This window comes from Chrysemys picta, chromosome 4 (assembly GCF_011386835.1).
Source record: "Chrysemys picta bellii isolate R12L10 chromosome 4, ASM1138683v2, whole genome shotgun sequence".
Taxonomy (NCBI): Eukaryota; Metazoa; Chordata; order Testudines; family Emydidae; genus Chrysemys; species Chrysemys picta.
The window spans coordinates 27775686-27796920 of record NC_088794.1 but is presented as its reverse complement, the minus strand read 5'-3'; the positions used below and the strand labels follow the sequence as shown (position 1 = coordinate 27796920).

General features: G+C 47.5%; 1 protein-coding gene across 6 annotated transcripts in view; it reads left to right on the top strand.

Moving 5' to 3' along the window:
• Positions 1-21235, top strand: part of LOC101937702 (inner centromere protein-like) — a 39163-nt gene that overhangs the window by 5162 nt on the left and 12766 nt on the right. For 5 of the 6 annotated variants that reach the window (XR_010600437.1, XM_065591855.1, XM_065591852.1 and 2 more), the window contains 10 exons: positions 9315-10090; positions 11117-11168; positions 12109-12142; positions 13477-13582; positions 14441-14534; positions 15822-15960; positions 16036-16170; positions 18039-18050; positions 18991-19100; positions 19440-19560. Coding sequence is in view for 5 of the 6 variants with exons in the window: in XM_065591855.1 (XP_065447927.1) it covers positions 9315-10090; positions 11117-11168; positions 12109-12142; positions 13477-13582; positions 14441-14534; positions 15822-15960; positions 16036-16170; positions 18039-18050; positions 18991-19100; positions 19440-19560 (1579 nt within the window). In the remaining variant the exon portion in view is untranslated. The remainder of the gene's footprint in view (positions 1-9314; positions 10091-11116; positions 11169-12108; positions 12143-13476; positions 13583-14440; positions 14535-15821; positions 15961-16035; positions 16171-18038; positions 18051-18990; positions 19101-19439; positions 19561-21235) is intronic. The other variant, XM_024110648.3, reaches the window with a different exon arrangement.

Here is a 21235-nt window from a genome sequence, read left to right as displayed (position 1 = left end):
AGTCCTTCAGTGAGGGTGCCAATGCCCAAGATGATAGGGTGTCCAGGATTTCCGGGTTTGTGGATCTTGGGTAGTAGATAGTATAACCCCAGTCGGGGCTCTAAGGGTATGTTGATTTGTTCCTGTGTTAGTGTAGGGAGTGTCCTGAGTAGATGGTGCAGTTTCTTAGTGTATTCCTCAGTGGGGTCTGAGGGAAGTGGCCTGTAGAATTTGGTATTGGAGAGTTGTCTGGCAGCCTCCTTTTCGTAGTCAGACCTGTTCATGATGACAACAGCACCTCCTTTATCAGCCTCTTTGATGATGATGTCAGGGTGGTTTCTGAGGCTGTGGATAGCATTGCGTTCTGCACGACTTAGGTTATGTACAGATACAGTCCCCAGCTAAAACCTCTCCAACGTATCATCAGTGATCTACAACCCATCCTGGACAACGATCCCTCACTTTCACAGGCCTTGGGTGGCAGGCCAGTCCTCGCCCACAGACAACCCGCCAACCTGAAGCATATTCTCCCCAGCAATCACACACCGCACCATAGTAACTCTAACTCAGGAACCAATCCATGCAACAAACCTCGATGCCAACTCTGCCCACGTATCTACATCAGCGACACCATCACAGGACCTAACCAGATCAGCCACACCATCACCGGTTCATTCACCTGCACGTCCACCAATGTAATATACGCCATCATATGCCAGCAATGCCCCTCTGCTTGTAGATCAGCCAAACTGGACAGTCCCTACGTAAAAGGATAAATGGACACAAATCAGCTATTAGGAATGGCAATATACAAAAACCCGTAGGAGAACACTTCAACCTCCCTGGACACACAATAGCAGATTTAAAGGTGGCCATCCTGCAGCAAAAAAACTTCAGGACCAGACTTCAAAGAGAAACTGCTGAGCTTCAGTTCATCTGCAAATTTGACACCATCAGCTCAGGATTAAACAAAGACTGTGAATGGCTAGCCAACTACAAAAGCAGTTTCTCCTCTCTTGGTGTTCACACCTCAACTGCTAGAAGAGGGCCTCATCCTCCCTGATTGAACTAACTTCGTTATCTCTAGCCTTACTCACTCTTGCTTGCATATTTATACCCACCCCTGGAAATTTCCACTACATGCATCCGAAGAGGTGGGTATTCACCCACGAAAGCTCATGCTCCTATACGTCTGTTAGTCTATAAGGTGCCACAGGACTCTTTGCTGCTTTTACAGATCCAGACTAACACAGCTACCCCTTTGATACTTGATACCAGGTCAAAGTTAGTTCAAAATCTCGGTTTTGTATAAGCTTGTGGTTTACAGTAAGGTAAGACAAATAGAAACCTTCCTAGGTCTCTTTTATCCCAATGAATTCTATTTTAAAATACATTATTTCAACCGTTTGCAATCTAATCCTTTGTGCTAATGCATGATAACTTGAAAGTGAAATTTTTAGAAACTATAAATTAAAAACGAAACTGACTTTTCTATTTTAATTGTCCAAGGTGAGAGAAATGCAAGAAATATTCAAAGGGCATGGATTTAAATTTAAAGTAGACTTCTAGGATCCACTTTTATAAGCTAAGTGTCTAACATAGCTGATCCTGTTTGGCTTTTTAAATGACATTTTTAATTAGGGTGTGATTCCAAAAAAATATAGGAAGAGAGGTTTTATGCACCTGTCCTTCAAGAAGAAAACTGTAGAGAAAGCTAACATCTCTTTGTTCCTAAATATTGTTAAACCCAGGGTACACTACCAATTTAACTGTCCATTTCTATTACTCTTCTTTACCCTAAGGCTTTCTCAGTTTGTTTACTTTGTGTATTTGACAGCCTTTGTGTATAGTCAGTTTCACTATTATCCTTGTATAATTTGTCAGTTTCTGCTGTTGATTGCTGCGGGGTTGGGGGGGGAACCATGCACAACAGAGGGAAGAAGCTCTCTTGAAAATAGGAAAACAAAACCACAGAGTCAGGAAGTCTTAGTACCTCAAATATTTGTCAAACCCTCTCTTTCTCTCTTTATGGCCCAGCAACCATTTTCAACTTGATTTCTGATACAAAAACTAAATTTGAGAGTTGTAAGTAGGATGTTTGCTGGTTCCTTGCTCCTGCCTTGCTGTGCCCTCTAAATTCTCTATTGACTCTTTTCTCTATCATTCCTAAGGCCTTGGCTACACTTGCAGCTGTACAGCACTGTGAGTTAAACTTGTCTTTGTACAGCTGAGTAGGGAAAACGCTGCAGTCTGTCCACATTGACAGCTGCCAGCACACTGTCGTGGCCACATTTGCGGCCATTACAGCGCCATTGGGAGTGGTGCATTATGGGCAGCTATCCCACAGAGCACCTCTTCCCATTCTGGCGCTGTGAGTTGTGGGAAGGGTGCATGGGTGCGGGGCATTCTGGGTCCTGTCCCAACGCCCTGTGATGCATCGCTTCGCATCCCAGAAATCCCTTTGTTTCCATCCACCTTTGGCGCCATTTTTCAACTGTTTCTGTGCAGCGCGATCTGTCTGCGGGAAATGGAGCCCGAACTGCTGAGGAGTATGCTGATGAGTCTCGCCAGCACGTCACGTTTGGCAGTCGAGCTATTCCTTAAGATCCAAAGTGACAGTGAGGAGTCCGACGATGATAGCGAGTCGCGTAATGCTTACGACATGAAATTGCTTGTGGCATTCACGGACACGCTCAGCACCGTGGAACGCCGCATTTGGGCTTGGGAAACAAGCACTAAGTGGTGGGATCACATAGTCATGGAAGTCTGGGATGACGAGCAGTGGCTGCAGAACTTTTGGATGAGAGTCCCATGAAAGTGGCTTTTATGTGAGGAGCTCGCCCCCAGCCTGCGGCACAAGGACACGAGATTGAGATCTGCCCTGCCAGTGGAGAAGCGGGTGGCTATTGCAATCTGGAAGCTGGCAACTCCAGACAGCTACCGGTCGGTCGCAAACCAGTTTGGAGTGGGAAAGTTGACCATTGGAATCGTGTTCATGCAAGTTTGCAAGGCCATTAATCGCATCCTACTCAGAAGAATCGTGACTCTGGGTAACGTGCAGGACATAGTGGATGGCTTTGCACAAATGGGGTTCCCTAACTGTGGAGGGGCGATAGATGGGACGCACATTCCTATTCTGGCACCACCCCACCTAGGATCCGAGTACGTTAATTGGAAGGGGTATTTCTCTATGGTTCCCCAGGCGCTTGTGGATTACCGTGGGCGTTTCACTGACATTAACGCAGGCTGGCCAGGAAAGGTGCATGACGCACGCATTTTTCGGAACACTTGGCTGTTCAGGAAGCTGCAGGCCGGGACTTTTTTCCCAGAGCGGAAGATCACAGTAGGGGAAGTTGAAATGCCCATTGTGATCCTTGGCGATCCCGCTTACCCGTTCATGCCATGGCTCATGAAACCCTACACAGGGAGCCTTGACAGCAGCAAGGAACGGTTCAACTACAGGCTGAGCCGGTGCCGAATGACTGTGGAGTGTGCTTTTGGCCGTTTAAAGGGCCGCAGGCGATCTCTGTATGGGAAGCTGGACTTGGCCGAACACAGCATCCCCGCGGTTCTATCCGCGTGCTGTGCCCTCCATAATATTTGTGAAGGGAAGGGTGAAAGCTTCACTCAGGCATGGACCTCCAAGGTTGAACACCTGGAGGCTGAATTTGCACAGCCAGAGAGCAGGGCTATTACAGGGGCCCAGCACGGGGCTGCAAGGATTAGGGATGCCTTGAGGGAGCAATTTGATGCTGAAAACCAGCAGTGATATCTGGTGCCCTGCACAGGAGTGAAGTGCAGTAGTTGCAATCTTTAGGAATCAGTGTTTGCTAAAAGAAGAACAGGAGGACTTGTGGCACCTTAGAGACTAACAAATTTATTAGAGCATAAGCTTTCGTGGACTACAGCCCACTTCTTCGGATGCATATAGAATGGAACATATATTGAGGAGATATATATACACACATACAGAGAGCATAAACAGGTGGGAGTTGTCTTACCACCTCTGAGAGGCCAATTAATTAAGAGAAAAAAAACTTTTGAAGTGATAATCAAGCTAGCCCAGTACAGACAGACAGTTAGATAACAAGTGTGAGAATACTTACAAGGGGAGATAGATTCAATGTTTGTAATGGCTCAGCCATTCCCAGTCCTTATTCAAACCGGAGTTGATTGTGTCTAGTTTGCATATCAATTCTAGCTCAGCAGTTTCTCGTTGGAGTCTGTTTTTGAAGTTTTTCTGTTGTAATATAGCCACCCGCAGGTCTGTCACTGAATGACCAGACAGGTTAAAGTGTTCTCCCACTGGTTTTTGAGTATTTTGATTCCTGATGTCAGATTTGTGTCCATTAATTCTTTTGCGTAGAGACTGTCCGGTTTGGCCAATGTACATGGCAGAGGGGCATTGCTGGCACATGATGGCATATATCACATTGGTAGATGTGCAGGTGAACGAGCCCCTGATGGTATGGCTGATGTGATTAGGTCCTATGATGATGTCACTGGAATAGATATGTGGACAGAGTTGACATCGGGGTTTGTTACAAGGATAGGTTCCTGGGTTAGTGGTTTTGTTCAGTGATGTGTGGTTGCTGGTGAGTATTTGCTTTAGGTTGGGGGGTTGTCTGTAAGCGAGGACAGGTTTGCTAAGCAGACTTGCAGTGCCTGTTTATTTCCTGGGCTAAGGAATCTTTTACTTTATGCAATATTAAAGAATGTTTTCAAAGCCAAAAAATCCATTTATTGAAAAGAAACACAACTGCTTGGGAATCAGAAAGGGCAAGGGAGTGGAGTGGGGAACAGTAACAATCACAGATTCGCGTATGTCCTGTCTGGTGTGCTGTGCAGTGAGTGCTGCATTTCAGGATAGCTATACTGCATGGTGATGGGGGTTGAGTGCAGAGGGTAAGGGTCGTGATTTTCAGGGCTGGGTGGTGAAGATACTGGTGTTGGAGGCAGCTGGTGGTGTGAAGAACCTGGAAGTTGGGGAAAGTAGGTTGGAGGGGACAGTGGGGCACAAGGGAAAGAGTTTTGGGACAAGGGCTGTGAGGGGGAGGGGTGAGCGTTTGCATTTGCGGTACTGCTCCTTCTGCATGGCTACGAGCTCCTGGATAGCATCTGCTTGGTGCTCCAGGATGCTTATGAGCCGATCTGTGCTTTGCTGCCCGTGCTCCGTGTTTTGCTGCCGGTGTGCTGCGTTTTCCTGGCGGATCCTGCTTTCTCTCTCCCTCCAGTTCTGTGCTTTTTCGTTCTCTTTAATAGATTGCCCTATCACTTCTTGCAGCATGTCTTCTTTGTTTTTTTGCAGTCTCTTCCTGAGTCTTTGCAGTCTCTGAGCAGGCGATAAGAGTGACGACTGAGGTCTCAAGGTTGTTGCAGCTGTATAGGCAAAATGCAACATTCAACAGAGGTAGCATTGTTTATAGCAGACAGACTAATGATTTCCCCCACGCTTAAGGAGGGCACACACAGGGTCTACACAATAGCATAATTTTCCCGTCCCAAACAGAGCGCACACAACCCACGGGAGCCTCAAAATGGTGAGTAAGGGGGACTGATTGTTTCAGGGCTGTACTGTCCTCTGGGTTTCTGTGCCTTGGGGAGAGCCAACAGCTGCAGGGGGCACCTACACTGAACACTGTCCCAACGTTTTCCACAGGAGTTCGTCCTGGACGATATCTCACTGCTGAGGGTGACCTGGGAAGCAAGGGAGGGTCTTCCACTGCAATGCGGCTTCTGCCCTGACCCATATGCAGCTTGCCTGTGTGCAACAATGGTCCCCCCCCCTTCCCTCGCGGCACAGTGGTGCGGACACATTAGCCTGGCTGGGACAAGGACCACGGTGGCTCTCACGATAAACCTGTGCAAGCGCATTGCACATGTTCTGGATGAGACATTCGAAGAGATTACCGAGGCCGATTACCGTGATGTGATAAACCACATCAATGCACTATTCCGCATCTAGGCATGCATGTCTAACCTTCCTCTCCCAAAGAGCCCGCACCAAAAAAATTCCTTCCCGGGGGAAAAAGAACCCGCTTACCGGGAACCTGCTCTTCTGTTTGTCCTCCACCAAGTACCAGCCGTTGCGACTGGCTACCTTCCTCCTGGCTCGAGAAGAGCTCCTGGCTGCATGGCTCCAGGGATTCCGGGGTGTCTCCATCTGCCCCACCACCCTCACTCCCGTTTTCGTCCTCTTCCTCCTCGGCTCTGAAGTGTCCATGGTGGTGCTCGGAGTGGAGGTGGGGTTAACCCCAAGTATTGCATTCAGCTCTTTGTAGAATCGGCAGGTCGCGGGGGGAGCACCCGAGCGGCCGTTTGCGTCGCAGACTTTGCGGTAGGCACTCCGCAGCTCCTTCACTTTAATCCTGCACTGCAGGGCATCCCGGTCATGGCCCCTTTCCATCATGTCCTTTGATACCTTCCCAAAGTATCGTAATTCCTACAGCTGGAGCGCAGCTGGGACTGGACAGCTTCCTCCCCCAAAACACTGAGGTCCAGCAACTCGCCATTGCTCCATACTGGGGCTCGCTTGGCGCGTGGAGGCATGGTCACCTGGAAAGATTCGCTGATAGCACGCCACGCCTGGCTGAGTAAACAGGAAGGGGATTTTTAAAATTCCTGGGGAATGTCAAGGGCAGATCACATACTTGGTTACCTGAGGCCAGGGCAGTAGAGTTTGAACTGATGACCAGAGTGGCTAGAACAGGCATTGTGGGATACTGCCGGATGTTGTGAGAGGCTACCGGTGTGGTGCTTCTGCTTTCTCCTGTTGATATCACTCGGCTGCGTGCCTGTGTTCCCTCTGTGTGCTGCCCCAGCTCTGCGCAGATAGCTGACACAGCAGACCCGACGAGAATCTCCAATAACCACAGAGTCTAGTAAGATACAAAGGCACCTCGGCCAGGTTTATTGCGATCTCGGACACAATTGCAGTTCCCTGTAGGTTTCTGAGCCTCATTCAGGGCATACTACGAGAAAAGTGCCTCTTGGCAAGGACCCGGCTCAGTGGCGGGACTTTCCACTGCCCCCGTGGCCGGACAAAGACACCACCCCAGGGACACATTCTTATACACAGGTACAAACAAGTTACACATCACTCCTGACGTATTGAGGTGCAACCCCTCTACGTAGCAAGGTACAACCCCTCTACGTAGCAAGGTACAACCCCTCTACGTAATAAGGTGCCGCCTCTCACCTTTTACCTGTTGGTTCGATCAAAACAACTCTATCCATCATTTTACCCTTTTGCCCCTGTCATTGGGATGGGTCGGCCTGTTCCATGTTATCTGTGGAATGTTCCGGTATAGTGTGTCTTGGTACCATGTTTATACTGTAACTATGCAACATCAGCCCTTTCCTTGCCAACTTCTGTGAGCAGGGCCTGCCTCTTGCTCACAGCTTAACTTTGCTTCATATTAGTAAAGTCTTGACCATTACTTTAGTTTGGTTCAGGCCTCATACTGGGCCTTCATTAGGCCTTTACTTACTACATTGCCTTCACTTACTACACCGGATACTTCTGGAGGCCAGTCACAGCGCATTGGGCGGCCACACTGGCGCCGCAGCGCTGCAGCGGCAGCACAATACACGGTATTCCTCTCGGGAAGGTGGAGTACATGCAGTGCTGCAACCACGGAGATACAGCGCTGTAAGTGCCTTGCCAGTGTGGACGGGGAGTGAGTTACAGCGCTGGGGGAGGCTTTATTGCGCTGTAACTCGCAAGGGTAGCCAAGGCCTTAGGCTTGGAACCTCTCCTATACCTCGTTTGCATAGTACTCATCATTTCCATTCAGATCTAACCTTCCAATCCACTTCTATAAAGCTCACAAAGTTGAATCCATCTAGGATAGGTATGCTGTCTGATACCTGACATTTGGGGGGTACGTGTTTTTAATGATCTGTGTACAATAGGAAAAAACTGCCTACTCCTGAAGAGCTGTCTGCACTGTATGCAGCTGAACTGCTGCAAGCATAGGATACCTTGTGCTCAGTATTATTTCAATAACCACAGTTAAACCCATGGGGGAAGGAAGGGAGGAGAGATTTGAACTAAAAATGAGGCTGAAACTAGGTGGTTAAGAATGGGAAGGGAGGAGAACATGTCCAGAGCCTAGAGCAGGGAGGAATTGTAAATGTCCAGATAGAAGCTAGCTGCTTAATTACATTGTTAGCCCCCTCCCACCCTCCAAAAAAGAGTGGTGTCTTAAAGAAATTCACACCTCCCTATGCTTAGTCACCTAGGCCAAGATTTTCACAAAGGGTTAAAGGTTTCTCTTTCTCAGAAGTGCTGTAAACCCACCTTCTCAATTGGCCTCTGTCTAACAAGTGACAAATTGGGCATTCCAGAAACATTCTCTCCCACTTAAGGAAATCTCAAGGTACATGAGGAAGTTACCCCTGAACTTTGAGTCTTTCCATTTAGAAAAAGATCTGATTACATGATGCTGGGGATTTTTGTTTCTCTCAAGTTACACAAGGACACTTCGGTGTGGAATCAAGATCTCATTTCAGAAGTTCACTTGCTCTCACTGCTTGCTCTGAACATTGAGTCAGTTATGATTAATTTAAGCCTTGATGCTGGAGACACTTCCTAATCTGACAGACCTCATTCTGCAGGGAAAGCTTTTTGATGATTCGGGTAAAAAAATCTTTAGGCAGCTTCATCCTATTTGTACTTATTCCTCCCCCATACACAGCATTACCACTTCAGATACTGCTACATCATTTTATGTTCCCCTTTCCTGTCCAAGCTCTACACATTTAATTCTTTGGAGCCTATCCACTTTGCTCCTTTCTAGCAAGCCGCCCCATGTTTCATGGTATCCCCAACTGGGACTCCTGTGTATTGAGATCCTATCTGCATGGTAGTATTCCTAGTAAAGAGTGAGAATGATCCAGGAAAAGATAATGAGGTTTTAAATGGAATGATAGTTTCTATTACTGGAGGTTTTTGGTATACAATATCTTTTTAAACACTTTGATAGTAGTAATATCTAGCTCTTATCATAAGTAGATCTTAAAGTGCTTTACAAAGGTGATAAGTATCATTATACCCATTTTACAGATGGGGAGGGGGAGGGTGGGAACTGAGCCAAAGGAAGGCCTTGCCAGTGTTGCCCAACAGGCAGAGCAGGGAATAGAACCCAGGTCTCCTGAGTCCTGGTCCAGTGTTTTATTAACTTAATCTCACTAAAAATAGTTGTACCTGGACAATAAGCATAGTTGCATGCAAAAAATACTGAGAGTCATGTCTACAGTCAGTGATGTCAGTTTTAGGTTCTGAAATGGCCAGAGAGAAAAATCCTGCCTCATTTGACTGTCTTTGTTTTAAGGTTATCGAGAAGGAGAAGCAGCCTCAAGCCAGCATCCTCTAAGCAAGTTTCCCAAAGGCTCCGAAGCAAAGAGGGACTGGAAAAACCCAGTGATGTTCAAAAGGGAGTCGATGCTTCTTTTTCAACAATGAGATTCCACTCCAAGGTTGAAGCAGAGTTTTCTCTTCCATCGGAGGCAGTGGCTAAGACACCAACTATCTTGTTAGTAGAAGAGCGGGTTCCCTTGACAGAAATCAGTGTTGACAACCACAGTGGTGCTGACTTGTATTTGAAGGGGAATAGGCCTGAAATAATAGACCAGGCCTTGGAGATCATCTCCCTGAGTATTGATGACCAAGCTCCCAAGAAGCCTAAGATTACTGAACTTCAACCTATGTCTGCAGCCTCGGCACTGGTGATCCCTGACACTCCTGAGGCAAAGGGGACAGGAGAAGACCGGGATGCTGCCAACTTTAGAATAGCAAATACATCCACGCCAAAAGCTGCTGTAAATGGGGAGCCCGGAGCTGAGAGTGATGTTTCTGCTCAGGGGCCAGAAAAGGAGCTTTTCCAGGACTTAAAGGACAGCACAGGGACCTCAACAGGGTCCAAATCGAGCCATCCCTCTGCACGCAGAAGCCAGAGGGGTAAGTCCCATAAGCACCGCAGGACCTCGCTAGCAGAGAAGTATTCTCTGGCCAGCAAAAGAGAGAGCATGATCCGGAAATCTATCAGCAGGGCTATCTCTAAGAAGAAGGCAGCTCGGGAGTCCTCTTCAGCCTCCAGCCACGTGAGCTGTAAGTTTGTGAAGTATGAAAAGCAATTGTGTGTCCTTTTATTCAGAGCCTCTCTGCTCTGTCTGTCCATCAGTGTGCTGTTTGACTTAGAGGGGCTCGGAGCCACCTGCAATGCTGCTTGTGCAGGGGGTTCGGTACAACTGAAATTTTTAAATCTCACCTTACAGTGTCTTAAAGCTTCAAGACACAACAGTTCTCTTGTGTCTCCAGCTCAAACTCCTGCACAGTCTCTGGGCTCTGAAAGTGTCTGCTGATAGTCAGCTCCTTAAACTCTTTTGCTTGTAGAAGCAAAGTGGCTTCCAGCTGGGTCACTTAAGGGCTGAAGCACGTGGATTTTAGGCAATCAAAACTAAATGCCCCATGGCATGCTGTCGTCCTACAGGAATAGTAAAAACTGTAACTTTAATTAATAAAAAAAAAAAAAAGGAAACCTAACCTATGCTTGAAATACTGTGGAGATCCAATTGAAGTCAAAGCCATGTGTAAATTGATGGGCAAGAGAAACACCAGTCCTGAAACTTCAGACAGTAGTTGCTGAGTCCTAACCTACTGAAGTTACTTGTTAATGCTGCAAAATATTGAATCTGCCCCCAAAGAATAAGTGCACAGTTACCAAAAATACAAAATACACTTGCTTTCATCCTTAATGAGGATTTAAACCCCTTTTCCAACTGAAATTCTCCACAGCTTCAACTATGGAATTATTAGTGATCTCTCCATAATACAGACTTGAGAACATCTTTCTGTATTTCCAGAGTTACTCCAGCTGATGTGGAAGGAAGCTTGGGAGGTATTGAAATGGTTTTTGGGCCATTATGGTGCTTAAGTTCACTGCACTATGTAGCAACTTCTAGCTGTAGAAAGTCAAGCAAGGGTGCTTTGCGCGCATATGGAAATCTATGGGTGGGAATGCAATGTGTCCCTTGGAGAGAGGGGCTGTATTGCACAGGAATAGCTGCTTATAGGATGCATCCGATTTAAGACCACCAAGCTAGCTAGTGTCTTGCTTTATCCTTTTCCTTCCAGGCCACAGCTCCCTGGAGGTATTTGTGGATGAAGATGCAACCAGCAATGTCAGGTGAGGCTGCTCTGTCAAATAGGCAGAAGCTATGGAAAATCTTGCAGAAAACTCTACAGGTCGTTCCTATGCCCAGTCACTAAATGAATACTTTGTGCTGTAATCTTCACGTGTGATTGGGATTGGTAGTTGCTACATAGTTGTGGCCCTTCCTCAGACCCTGACTATATCTTGCAAGCCTCTCTGACAGCAAGGCTGGTATGATCTCTGTTCTTTCTCTCCGATATCTGTACTGAGCTACCTAAAAAGGCTGATGCGTTGTTTTTAGCTTGTGCAAAATATGACCGTGCACTGCAAGATATTGGCCAGCTTGACTAAGAAACTGTTCCCTTAGGCTCTGTCTGTGAATATTTCCGGTTTGTTGTGTCCCATGTATCTTACTAACTTCCTGAACCCTGTGAACTAATGTCCTTTTCCACTCTCATCACCAGATTGGGGAGGTGTGCAGTTTGTGGTCTCCAAGACTTGCAGGGTAGGGCAGGTTCACCTGTCTGTGCCCCAGGGCTGTGGCATATCCTACCTATTGACCTGAGCAATGCTAAGACCTTCTACAAGGGGCATAAACTCACTAGCATATAACTCAGCAACTTACTGTGCCACCCCCATCTGGCCTGTTCAAACAGGGTTATGTCTGTGGGTCTCATGCTGAAGTAAATTCACTCTCTGCCTGAAGATTGTAGAGTTAGATTTCAGTGCATGAGTCTTGACTCTAGCATGTACGAACAGTTCCTCCATTGATCAGAATGAATATCTTGTCCCCACTACACTTAGATATAATTATACTGAAGCCGACTGTCAGATTGTGGTCTTGGTCACCTGTAACATGCTCTTCCAAGGTGCCTAGAAGCCTCTGACAGAAGCACCACAAGAATAAAACCCATAATTTCCTTACTTCCTCTGTGGGAGCAGATAACTTGTCAAAACACCTCTCTCTCTTCAGGCCTGAACTGGAACCAAATGCTGAATGTGACAAGGTAAGGCCCAGGTCAGGCTTTCCAAAGACAAATGGAGTAAGTTAACTATACTGCTTCTTAGCTGCTAGTTCCGGAGTCTAGATCTCTCTGCTGAACTGATAGAATCACGGTCACTGAAACTGGAGAATGTGTCTGGGGGATTGTTCTGTCTCAACTTGGTTCTTGGTATATTAAGGCACTAGACTATGAGACTTCAGAGACCTGGCTTCAAATACAAGACTTCCTGTATTATCTTGGGTGAGTCACTTAAGGACAGATTTTTAATGATATTTGTATTTAAAAATCTGGCCTTTACCCTCTGTCTTGGTTTCCAATCTTCTGCTTTTATATCGTGTCCCTTTTATTCACCCTTCTGTGTCTGTTTACAATGTCAGCTTCTTAGGACATGGATTCGTACTTCCCTACTGTTTTTGTACAGCGCCTAACAAACAACTGGGCCCCAGTCTCCATTGGAATCTCTAGGCACTATAATAAAACATGAGTAAAATTAAGGATTTGTATCAGAACATTTTATAATTTCAGTTCCCAAGTCAGCATCGTTTTACAACTTGCTTCCATTGAGCTTTGACAGACCTGTCTGAAGACCTGTGCACCAAGATTGTGTAGGCTTCTGATGGAATCACTCGCTTTCCTCACTTCTCACACGTGTCTGTGCAGGAGAGCTGTGTGGCTTGAGTGTTACGGTGCAGTGCTTGGTTTGTAAGGAGAGGAGAGGTGCCAATGCCTATGGAATTTGTGCCTTTTCTAATCCTTCTGGTGCAGGGAGGTTGTTGCCCCCCCCCCTTCTCCCCCAGTAGCTGGGAATCGCTTGCAGCCTCAATCTAGGGCAGTTTAAAAGTGACTTTTAAAGGTGCTTGGCCAAGATTTTCAAAAGTGACTAGTGATCTTGGATGCCTCAGTTTGTGGGTGTCCAACTAGAAACTCTTGAAGGGACGCCCTTCCCCCCCCCCCCCCCCTGAAATTGCTGAGCACGGACTCTGAAAATCAGACCTCTCTAGCAAGTTTGGGTGCCCAACCTGAGATAGCTTAGTCAGTCTAGAAAAATCTTGACCTTAAAGTCCCAGTGGAGGAAGGACAAATCTGACTCTTCTGCTTTTTGATGGGTGGTGTCTGTAACACCCCCTCCCTGCTGTGCCTTTGCTCCATGAGCAGGCATCCTGTGTCCGTAGTAGGCAGAACAGCACTCGGTGAGTCTGCCCTCCTGCCCTTACAAAGAGAAAAGAGCAGTTCCTGGCTTGTTAGCAACCTTCCTTTTCCTCCTTCCCAGGACACACAATGCTTGCTGAACCCCTGTTTCTGTGGGGGGTCTTGCTAAAGTCTGCTTCCTTCTACAGGCTCCAAAACACCTGCAGAAAACCTTCATTATTCCAAATGAAGGCAGCCCTGTTGCAGAACAATCAGCTCAGACTGAACCACTGAATGGGGCAGAGCAGCAGGCAGGTAAATATTGCTAAAACTGTGTTGATGGAGCAGCAAGGAAGCATGGGACTGTGGAGGTCCCTTGGGGTTTATGAAAGATCTGATAGTCTGTCTTGCATCTTTGCCACCTACTGACCTCACTTATCCTGCAAGGGCTCTTTGCTGTCTCCAGAGCAGAGTAAGATTTGTCCTGTGCTAGATCATTCAGCAGAGTTTTTCATAAATGTGCAAGATATAAATGAGAGCAATTGGACAGACTCAGTACAAACCACTTCAGTCTGAGCAACTAATGGTTGGGGAACTGTCGGAAAATATCTTAAAGCTTCAGTTTGGTTCAGTGTCTAGTGTTTAAGAGCAAAAGTAATTCGTGTTTGGACTAGTAACACTATCTTGAGATGCATGAAACAAACTGAGGAGGAACAAGAGGAGATTGCAGCCCCTCCCATCTCACTCTGCCTCAAAGTGAGGAGCTATGAGATGGGATCAGCTTTCACTGCAGTAAGTGTGTAATCCCCTAAGGATCCTGTTAGAGCATCTTATTGGGATGGGGGTGGAGTGTCCAGAGTCCTCTTATGGACTAACATATCTGTCTCATCAAGGGTCTCTACACAGAGAGGGGTGTGATCATACAAGTTGCATATCTAATACTATTCTTTGTGATGTTGGTTAATGCACAGATACAAAACTTGTTTTTAAAATAGCTAGTGTGTTCCTGTTTTAGCTCAGTATAAGGTTTCTGATTGGCACAGCTCTTAGCAGTAGTGTTCTGCAGTATTTTTATGAGGCTTGTCTTGGGAGCCATGAAGACAAGAACCTCTGGCATTGGACCTCTGCTGTAGGAAACCTTTCATGTGGAACTAACTGTAGCATTCTTCACAGAGAGCCATTTGAAAAAAAGTGGCACTTCTCAGAGCAGTGGGAGCAAGGAGCAGCCCCAGAATGCCAAGCCACTAGAACAGCCCTCGAGTATCCGGTATGTTCCTCCTTGGCCTCAGGCTGGGGGAGAGAAGAAAAATAAACTAGTGATCTGGAATGACTAAGTTGTTATCTATCAAGTACCTTGGTTGAAAGCTTTGGTATGATTGACCAAAGAGGGTTTCAAATCCACATAATGTACCAAAATTTTTGGGTTATAGATTTTCATCAGTTTAATACAAAATAGGTCTCTTGAAAGGCGACATGGCCTAGTGAATTAGGCACAGATGGGACTAGAACCTAGGTATGACTGCAAGTCACTTATGTCTGCTTTCCATTTTCTGGATGGGACTAGTACCCTCTTCTCTCCCCCCCTCCCCCCCCCCCCAGGGACGTAGTAAGGAATTGTTTGTAAATCTCTAAGTGCTGGTTGGAGGGGAGGAGTAGGGTGGCTAAGGATGGCTGTGCAGTACCTTCATAGAATAATTTGAACAGACTCTTATCTTAAGTGCCTAAAAGATCTAACAGCTTGGCTCTTTCCTTCGCTTCCCCAGCTGTTGATTCTCCTACATACACAAGAGAATGGTAGTAAAAGATCCACCAAAGCCTATTTAAATGCAGGTTTCAGAGTAGCAGCCGTGTTAGTCTGTATCTGCAAAAAGAAGAACAGGAGTACTTGTGGCACCTTAGAGACTAACAAATTTGTTAGTCTCTAAGGTGCCACAAGTACTCCTGTTGTTCTTTTATTTAAATGCAGTTGTTGCTCTCAGTTCTGTCCTTTTTCAACTTCTTGTCCCCCTATTGAGGCTCTGTTTGATCTTGTGAAATCTACAACATCCCCTGTAGTTGGGGGAAAAGTGGCAGCAAATTCTGGCACTACAAATAAGCTAATGTACAAAAACTCTTCAAAGCAAACTAAACTTTTCACATGGTGCTGGGTATGGACAGTACACAACACACTTTTTGACTATGCCGCGTGCCCTGCCCCACCTTGCATTACTGATGCTGGCTGTGACAAACAGGTGTCTATCAGAAACTCGTATCTATCACTTACTGAAGCTGGGGCTGGAGAATAACATTGTGGTTGCTTAGTAAGATAGGCTATATCTCAATTGTTTTGTAAATCTAGGAACCCTCCACCCTTTGCACCTCTTCCATCCCCTTTTTCTAGCATCTTCATGGCTGCATGTTCTGAATATGTGGTGTGTTCACATAGGCATCACAGATCACTTGATGGTGCTGAGTAGGCAGGAGGGGTTGTATAAAACGAATTAAAGGCTGCAGTGGAGGCCAGGAATGCTGTTTCCTGTGCTGTGTCAATGTAACACACCCTTTACTCTTTCAGGAGACAGAGTTATAAGCAAGCAGTGGATGAGCTATGTAATGGGCAGCAGCTAGAAGACTGTGACCTCTCTCCTTCATATGGTAAGACCACTTCTTCTCCTGCAAGCAAGACTCTAGCCTCGCCCAGCCCAGCCAACAAGGTGAGTAGATTCCATGGCCCCACATCACTCTGCCTATTCTGGATCCCCTTCTGATGCCCTCTGCTCTCCTTGTAGGTCGTACGTCCATTCAAACACTTTTTACAGACTGTGCAGAAGAACCAGCTGCTCGTGACCCCAGGGTCCACAGGGCACAGTAGTGTCATGAAAAACCTTATCAAACGCAACACTCCTACCCGACCGGATTCCAAGGTAGAGACGATCTCTTTTCCCTTGAGGGTGAGAAGGGAAGAGCAAATGTATGGGGCAGGGTTGTCTGCTTTGAAATGCTCACTGCAAATCTGCATCACAAGCCGTTCAAGATTCCAAATGAGGAATGGTACCAAGGAGCAAACTTAAATCACAACTCTTCCCATTCTGATATGCTGACTGAATGTCCGATCCAGCACCCAAACTCTCCTCTCTCAGTGGTCTTGGCAGAGAGGCTAAAAACTGAATGGGCCATGAAGATTATTTTTCCCTTTGATGCCTGAAGATGCTCCCTCCAGAGTGAGATACGCTGGTGTTACAGGAGAGTACAGCATAGGCCGTGTCAGGGTAAGGGGTGTACAGGAATGCACTGCCATGCTAATATCTTTCATCAGCATGAAATTGACTGCCTGTAGTCTTTAGCTTAATTCATTGAAAATCCTTTTGACAGTCTCTTCCATGCAAAGTACTGGGTTTGGATAGTTTCCCCTGTAGCAGTTGTCTTTATGGCTGCCTGGTTGGTTTACTCCTGGGGGAATTCTGTGCCAATTTTTTTTTTTTTAAATTCTGCACGTTTTATTTGTCAAAATAACACTATATAATCATTCTCGTGCCAGTATTTAGCCTTAGATGGAGTTTACCACCAGCTTTGGGCTGCATTCCCAAGCAACCCGACTCCAAGAAGACCCGGTCCCGGCGCGCCGGGGGCCGCTACCGGCCTCACACCGTCCATGGGCACCTTGTGAAACCGTTAAGAGGTGCCCGTGGACGATGTGAGGCCGGTAGCGGCCCCCGGCACGCCGGGACCAGGTCTTCTTGGAGTCGGGTTGCTTGGGAATGCAGCCCAAAGCTGGTGGTAAACACTATAGAATCATGCCAGTTTCAATTATTTTGGCAATTTGTTTCAAAATTACCAGTCAGCAAGTATAGAGAGTTAAACCCCTACGACAACCCAGTTCCTGCGTCTCTGCCCCCACTCCCACAGAGCCCAGCTGGGGGCCAGACACTCACTCATCCCCACCCCAGCCCACACACTCTCAGACCCTGCCCTCCTAGAGCACAGGGATCCAGAGGGAGAAACAGCCTGATGCTGGGTCCCGGGCTTGTACAGTTTCCTTCATGCCGCCACCTCCTTCCTTCAGGGCGTGCTAGGAACTGCAGCTGCTGGGAACCCTCCAGATCCCTCACCCACTCCCTGCCCTGGTTTTTCTTTTTGCGAGCTGATCCAGCAGGCCCTAGTGGTGGCCAAAATCTCTGCAGCTGATTTCTGGGGTGGAGGGGAGGAAATTCTACATGCCCAACATTAATTTCTGCAAAATTCTGCATTGCACAGTGGCACAGAATTCCCCCAGGAGTATAGGTTGTTCCTGGGGTAGTGGTGGCATCAGCTGTTGCATTGGGGTGAGGGGGAGATCATGCAGGGAAACAAAGGTTTGGATGTATTTTTGCATGTTTATGTGCATTTTTATAACCCCTTCATGGTATAGAAGCACCTAAAAATCATAATGAATCTGGTCTTCCATTACCCCTATCAGTTAGCTAATATCAAAGTCTCAATACATATTGTGACCTTGAACATCAACTCCTTAAAGCTTTCCTATGCATGTAGAGAAATCTTGGCTACTCTGTCACATTCAGCCCAAACTCATCATATTCTGGGATTGCCAAACTCTAGGATGGTCAGTGGACACTTCTTTGAATTTGAAATTGGCTCTCTGCTGCCCAACAGGCTGCTGGACAGTTGTAAGACAAGCAGCGCATTGAGATCCACTGAGCAAAATGAGACTAGAGTCCAAAGGTTGTGGTTCTAGGTTTACTTGGCTAGCTCCAAAAGCAGTAATCCTTGTTTCTCCTCTTTTCTATCTAAACAGGGGGATTTTGTTGTAAGTAATGACTCCTTAATCACAGAGTCTGTGGGCTCATAGTGGACACATTTATTTCCTCTCTAATGGGCACTTGCAGCTCTTTAACCTCACCACTAACCTGCATGCAGACCTAATATTTCTTCCAAGTCTCATCTGAGAGCGAAATGATGATGTACTGGGCAGCATGTGGAGGGTGTGTACACCAGGAAGTGAGTAAAATTGTTCAGAGTGGCCCAAAGGGGATCTAACAGTACCTGGATAAAACTCAGCCATGGCAAATACAAACTGAGAATCTCTGATGAAGGGGATTGCTATTGGACATCTCGTGGTGTGTAAAACGCTCTCCAAGGCAAACAGTGGAAGTGATACTACTTATGTCACTCAAACTAGACTGGCCAAAGCCCTGGAGAATATACTGTAGGGAATAATCATGCTTTAGCCACTGGGAATGAACGAGATGACTTAAAAGGTCTCATGTTCTATCTTCTAGACTAAAAACCACGTGTCTAAAAAGGACCTAAAGGGGTCCCCTTCAGGGCTCTGAAAAGAATGGAGGAATCTTCATGTTTGTAGCACTGACACTGGCTAGTAGCATTAGGTGGTTTGTGGTGAATACAGCAGCACAGTCACTGATGGTGTCTTTGCCTGAACATGTCCTCTGCAGTAACTGTTTCTGCTTGGATGTTGGGCCTGAGGTGTCCTACACAAGAGAACTGCCCCACTCACCTTCCAAGCTCCTTTTCTTCTTCGGGAAATGAAGTTGTTGAACTAGCACTGCTGCCAAAACAGCACTGTCTCTTTCCTAACACATGTGCCTATTCCGGAGGGAGTGTGAATGTGTCTCTGACTGAAGCTGCAGTTCCTAGGTGTGTTGTCCCTGGCTTCCTGTGCCCAAGTAGCCTGGGGCAGAAACAAGCCCTAGCAGTTGGGTATAATCTGAGCTTCCCGCCCACCCCAGGAAAAGGAGCGGCAGCGGCTGGAGAGCCTGAGGAAGAAGCAGGAGGCCGAGCAACAAAGAAAACAGAAAGTGGAGGAAGAGAAGAGACGGCGCCTCGAGGAGATGAAATTGTGAGTGGCTGCCCCTCCAGCTGCTCCTTTTCTGGCTCAGCTCTGAAGCACTTCAAGGTCTTGTCTACACTGGTGACCTGCCCTGATTACTGCCATTGGTAGCTAGCTACAGCTACGTTAGTGCAAACAGCTAGTGTTGATGGTGTACAGCTGCTGCTGGTGCCAGTGGAGCTTACCCCAGTTTGAAGCAAGGGTAGGCTGAGCCAATGCAAGGCTCTTACACTCTGCATTGGGGGTTTGCACCAGTGCACTAGCTGCTCCAGTGCTGGCGCCTTGATAGCTGTAACCAGGGCAAATCCCCAGTGCAGCCAAAGCTAACTGTCCCCACTTGTCCCCCAGGAAGCGTGAGGAGCGTCTGAGGAAGGCACTGCAGGCTCGCGAACGGGTGGAGCAGATGGAAGAGGAGAAGAAAAAGCGGATGGAACAGAAATTCTCTCAAAGTGAGGAGAAGACCGAGAAGGTAAGAGACCCAGCCTGGAAACAGAGCCCCTACGGACAGCTGGGTTTTCTCACGGCAATGGGCAGTGAACCTAGTAGGGGGTAGCGATGGATTGCCTCACTGTGCGATAAACATATCAGCAGTTACTAAAATTCTCGATGCTAGTGACACTGACCACAGGGGCCATGAGTGAGTAATGAGGCCACTCGGTATTAGCACAAAAAGAGTCACTTCAGGGCCTATCTGTAGTCCTCTGTTCAACAGGGAAAGGCTCTGCTCTGTCAAGTCCATGCAACAGTGTTGTTTATTCCTATCATGGATTTCAGTGTCTATGGTACTCTAAGCTCTTTGAGGACTAGTAGTGGTGTCTTATCAGCAGGCCCTGTGCCCTGCAACCAGACTACAAGTATTGAGTGGGGTGCTCAGGTTTGGGTTGGCTCAGTTCTCATCCTCCTGCCTGTGCAGTCAGCCCAGTGCCAGCTGTGTGCCCCACCCCTGCCAGCTGCCACCACTTCACTGTGCTGTGTGTGCACTGCAGAGTGACAGGCCCTGCAGCTCCTTGGCACACTCACTCCACAGCACACAGTATGCAGCCATGGGTGTGCTCGGTCACCGCAGTGCTGACCCTGTGGGCAGGAGCAGGTGGTAGTGCTGAGTCAGGTTCATGGGAAGGGTTGCGCTTAGATCAGAAAATGGAATGGAATGGACTGGGTCACGGCGGCTCTGGTCATTAAAAGTCCCGTTGGCAGTGCTGCCTGGCTAAGGCAGGCTAGTCCCTATCTGTTCCGACACTGCAGAAGCGGCAGCAGCAGGTCTGGCTCCTAGGCAGGGGGGCCACGGGGCTCTGCGTGCTGCCCCCACCCCAAGCACCGTCTCTGCACTCCCATTGGTCAGTTCCCGGCTTACGCACCTCCACCTAAGAGCTGGACCTGCTGCTGGCCGCTTCCGGGGCACAGCGCGGTCTGCGGTGCCAGGATAGGCAGGAAGCTGACCGGGAGCTACCCAAGGTAAGCCCATGCCCCAATTCCCTGAGTCCCCCCTCAAACCCAGGGTCCCCTCCTATACCCCAAAGCCCTCCTCCCCAGCCCCACCCCAGAGCCTACACCCCCAGCCCAGAGCCCCTTCCCATACCCTGAACCCCTCATTCCTGGCCCACCCTGCAGCCCTCACCACCTCATCCCCCCAGCTCCGTTGGGTCACGGGCATCAACAATTTTCTTCAACTGGGTCACCAGAAAAAAAGTTTGAAAACCACTGTCCTGGGGCAGCCCAAGGGCTTGGGGATCCAGCTTGGTATGTCTGGCTTAAGCTCTGGGAGAAGGTTGACATTAACTGAACCCCTTTTTTCCTCCTTCCAAATGAGGACAAAAACTGAACAGGCTACAGAGCTTGTTCCCATTCTGGGTGATGGGTCATAAAGCAGATCTTTTCAGGATCCATCCTCCAAGGTTATGGGGAAAGACTAAAGGACTGCATCTTTCCCTTGCACTAACAGCCAGAACTGCATACAGTCCTTGGTACTCTTCTCACAACCATGTGTTCCTTTCCACATGTTCTTGCTTATTGCTCTGCCACTCAGCTAAAGTGAAGGAATCTTGCATTTGTGGTCTTCTCACCTCCATGTCCCCTGTTCATTTTGCACATCCGTTTGCGTGCTAGAAAACTATACCTCAAGCAAAAGGAAAGCCCATCTTCCT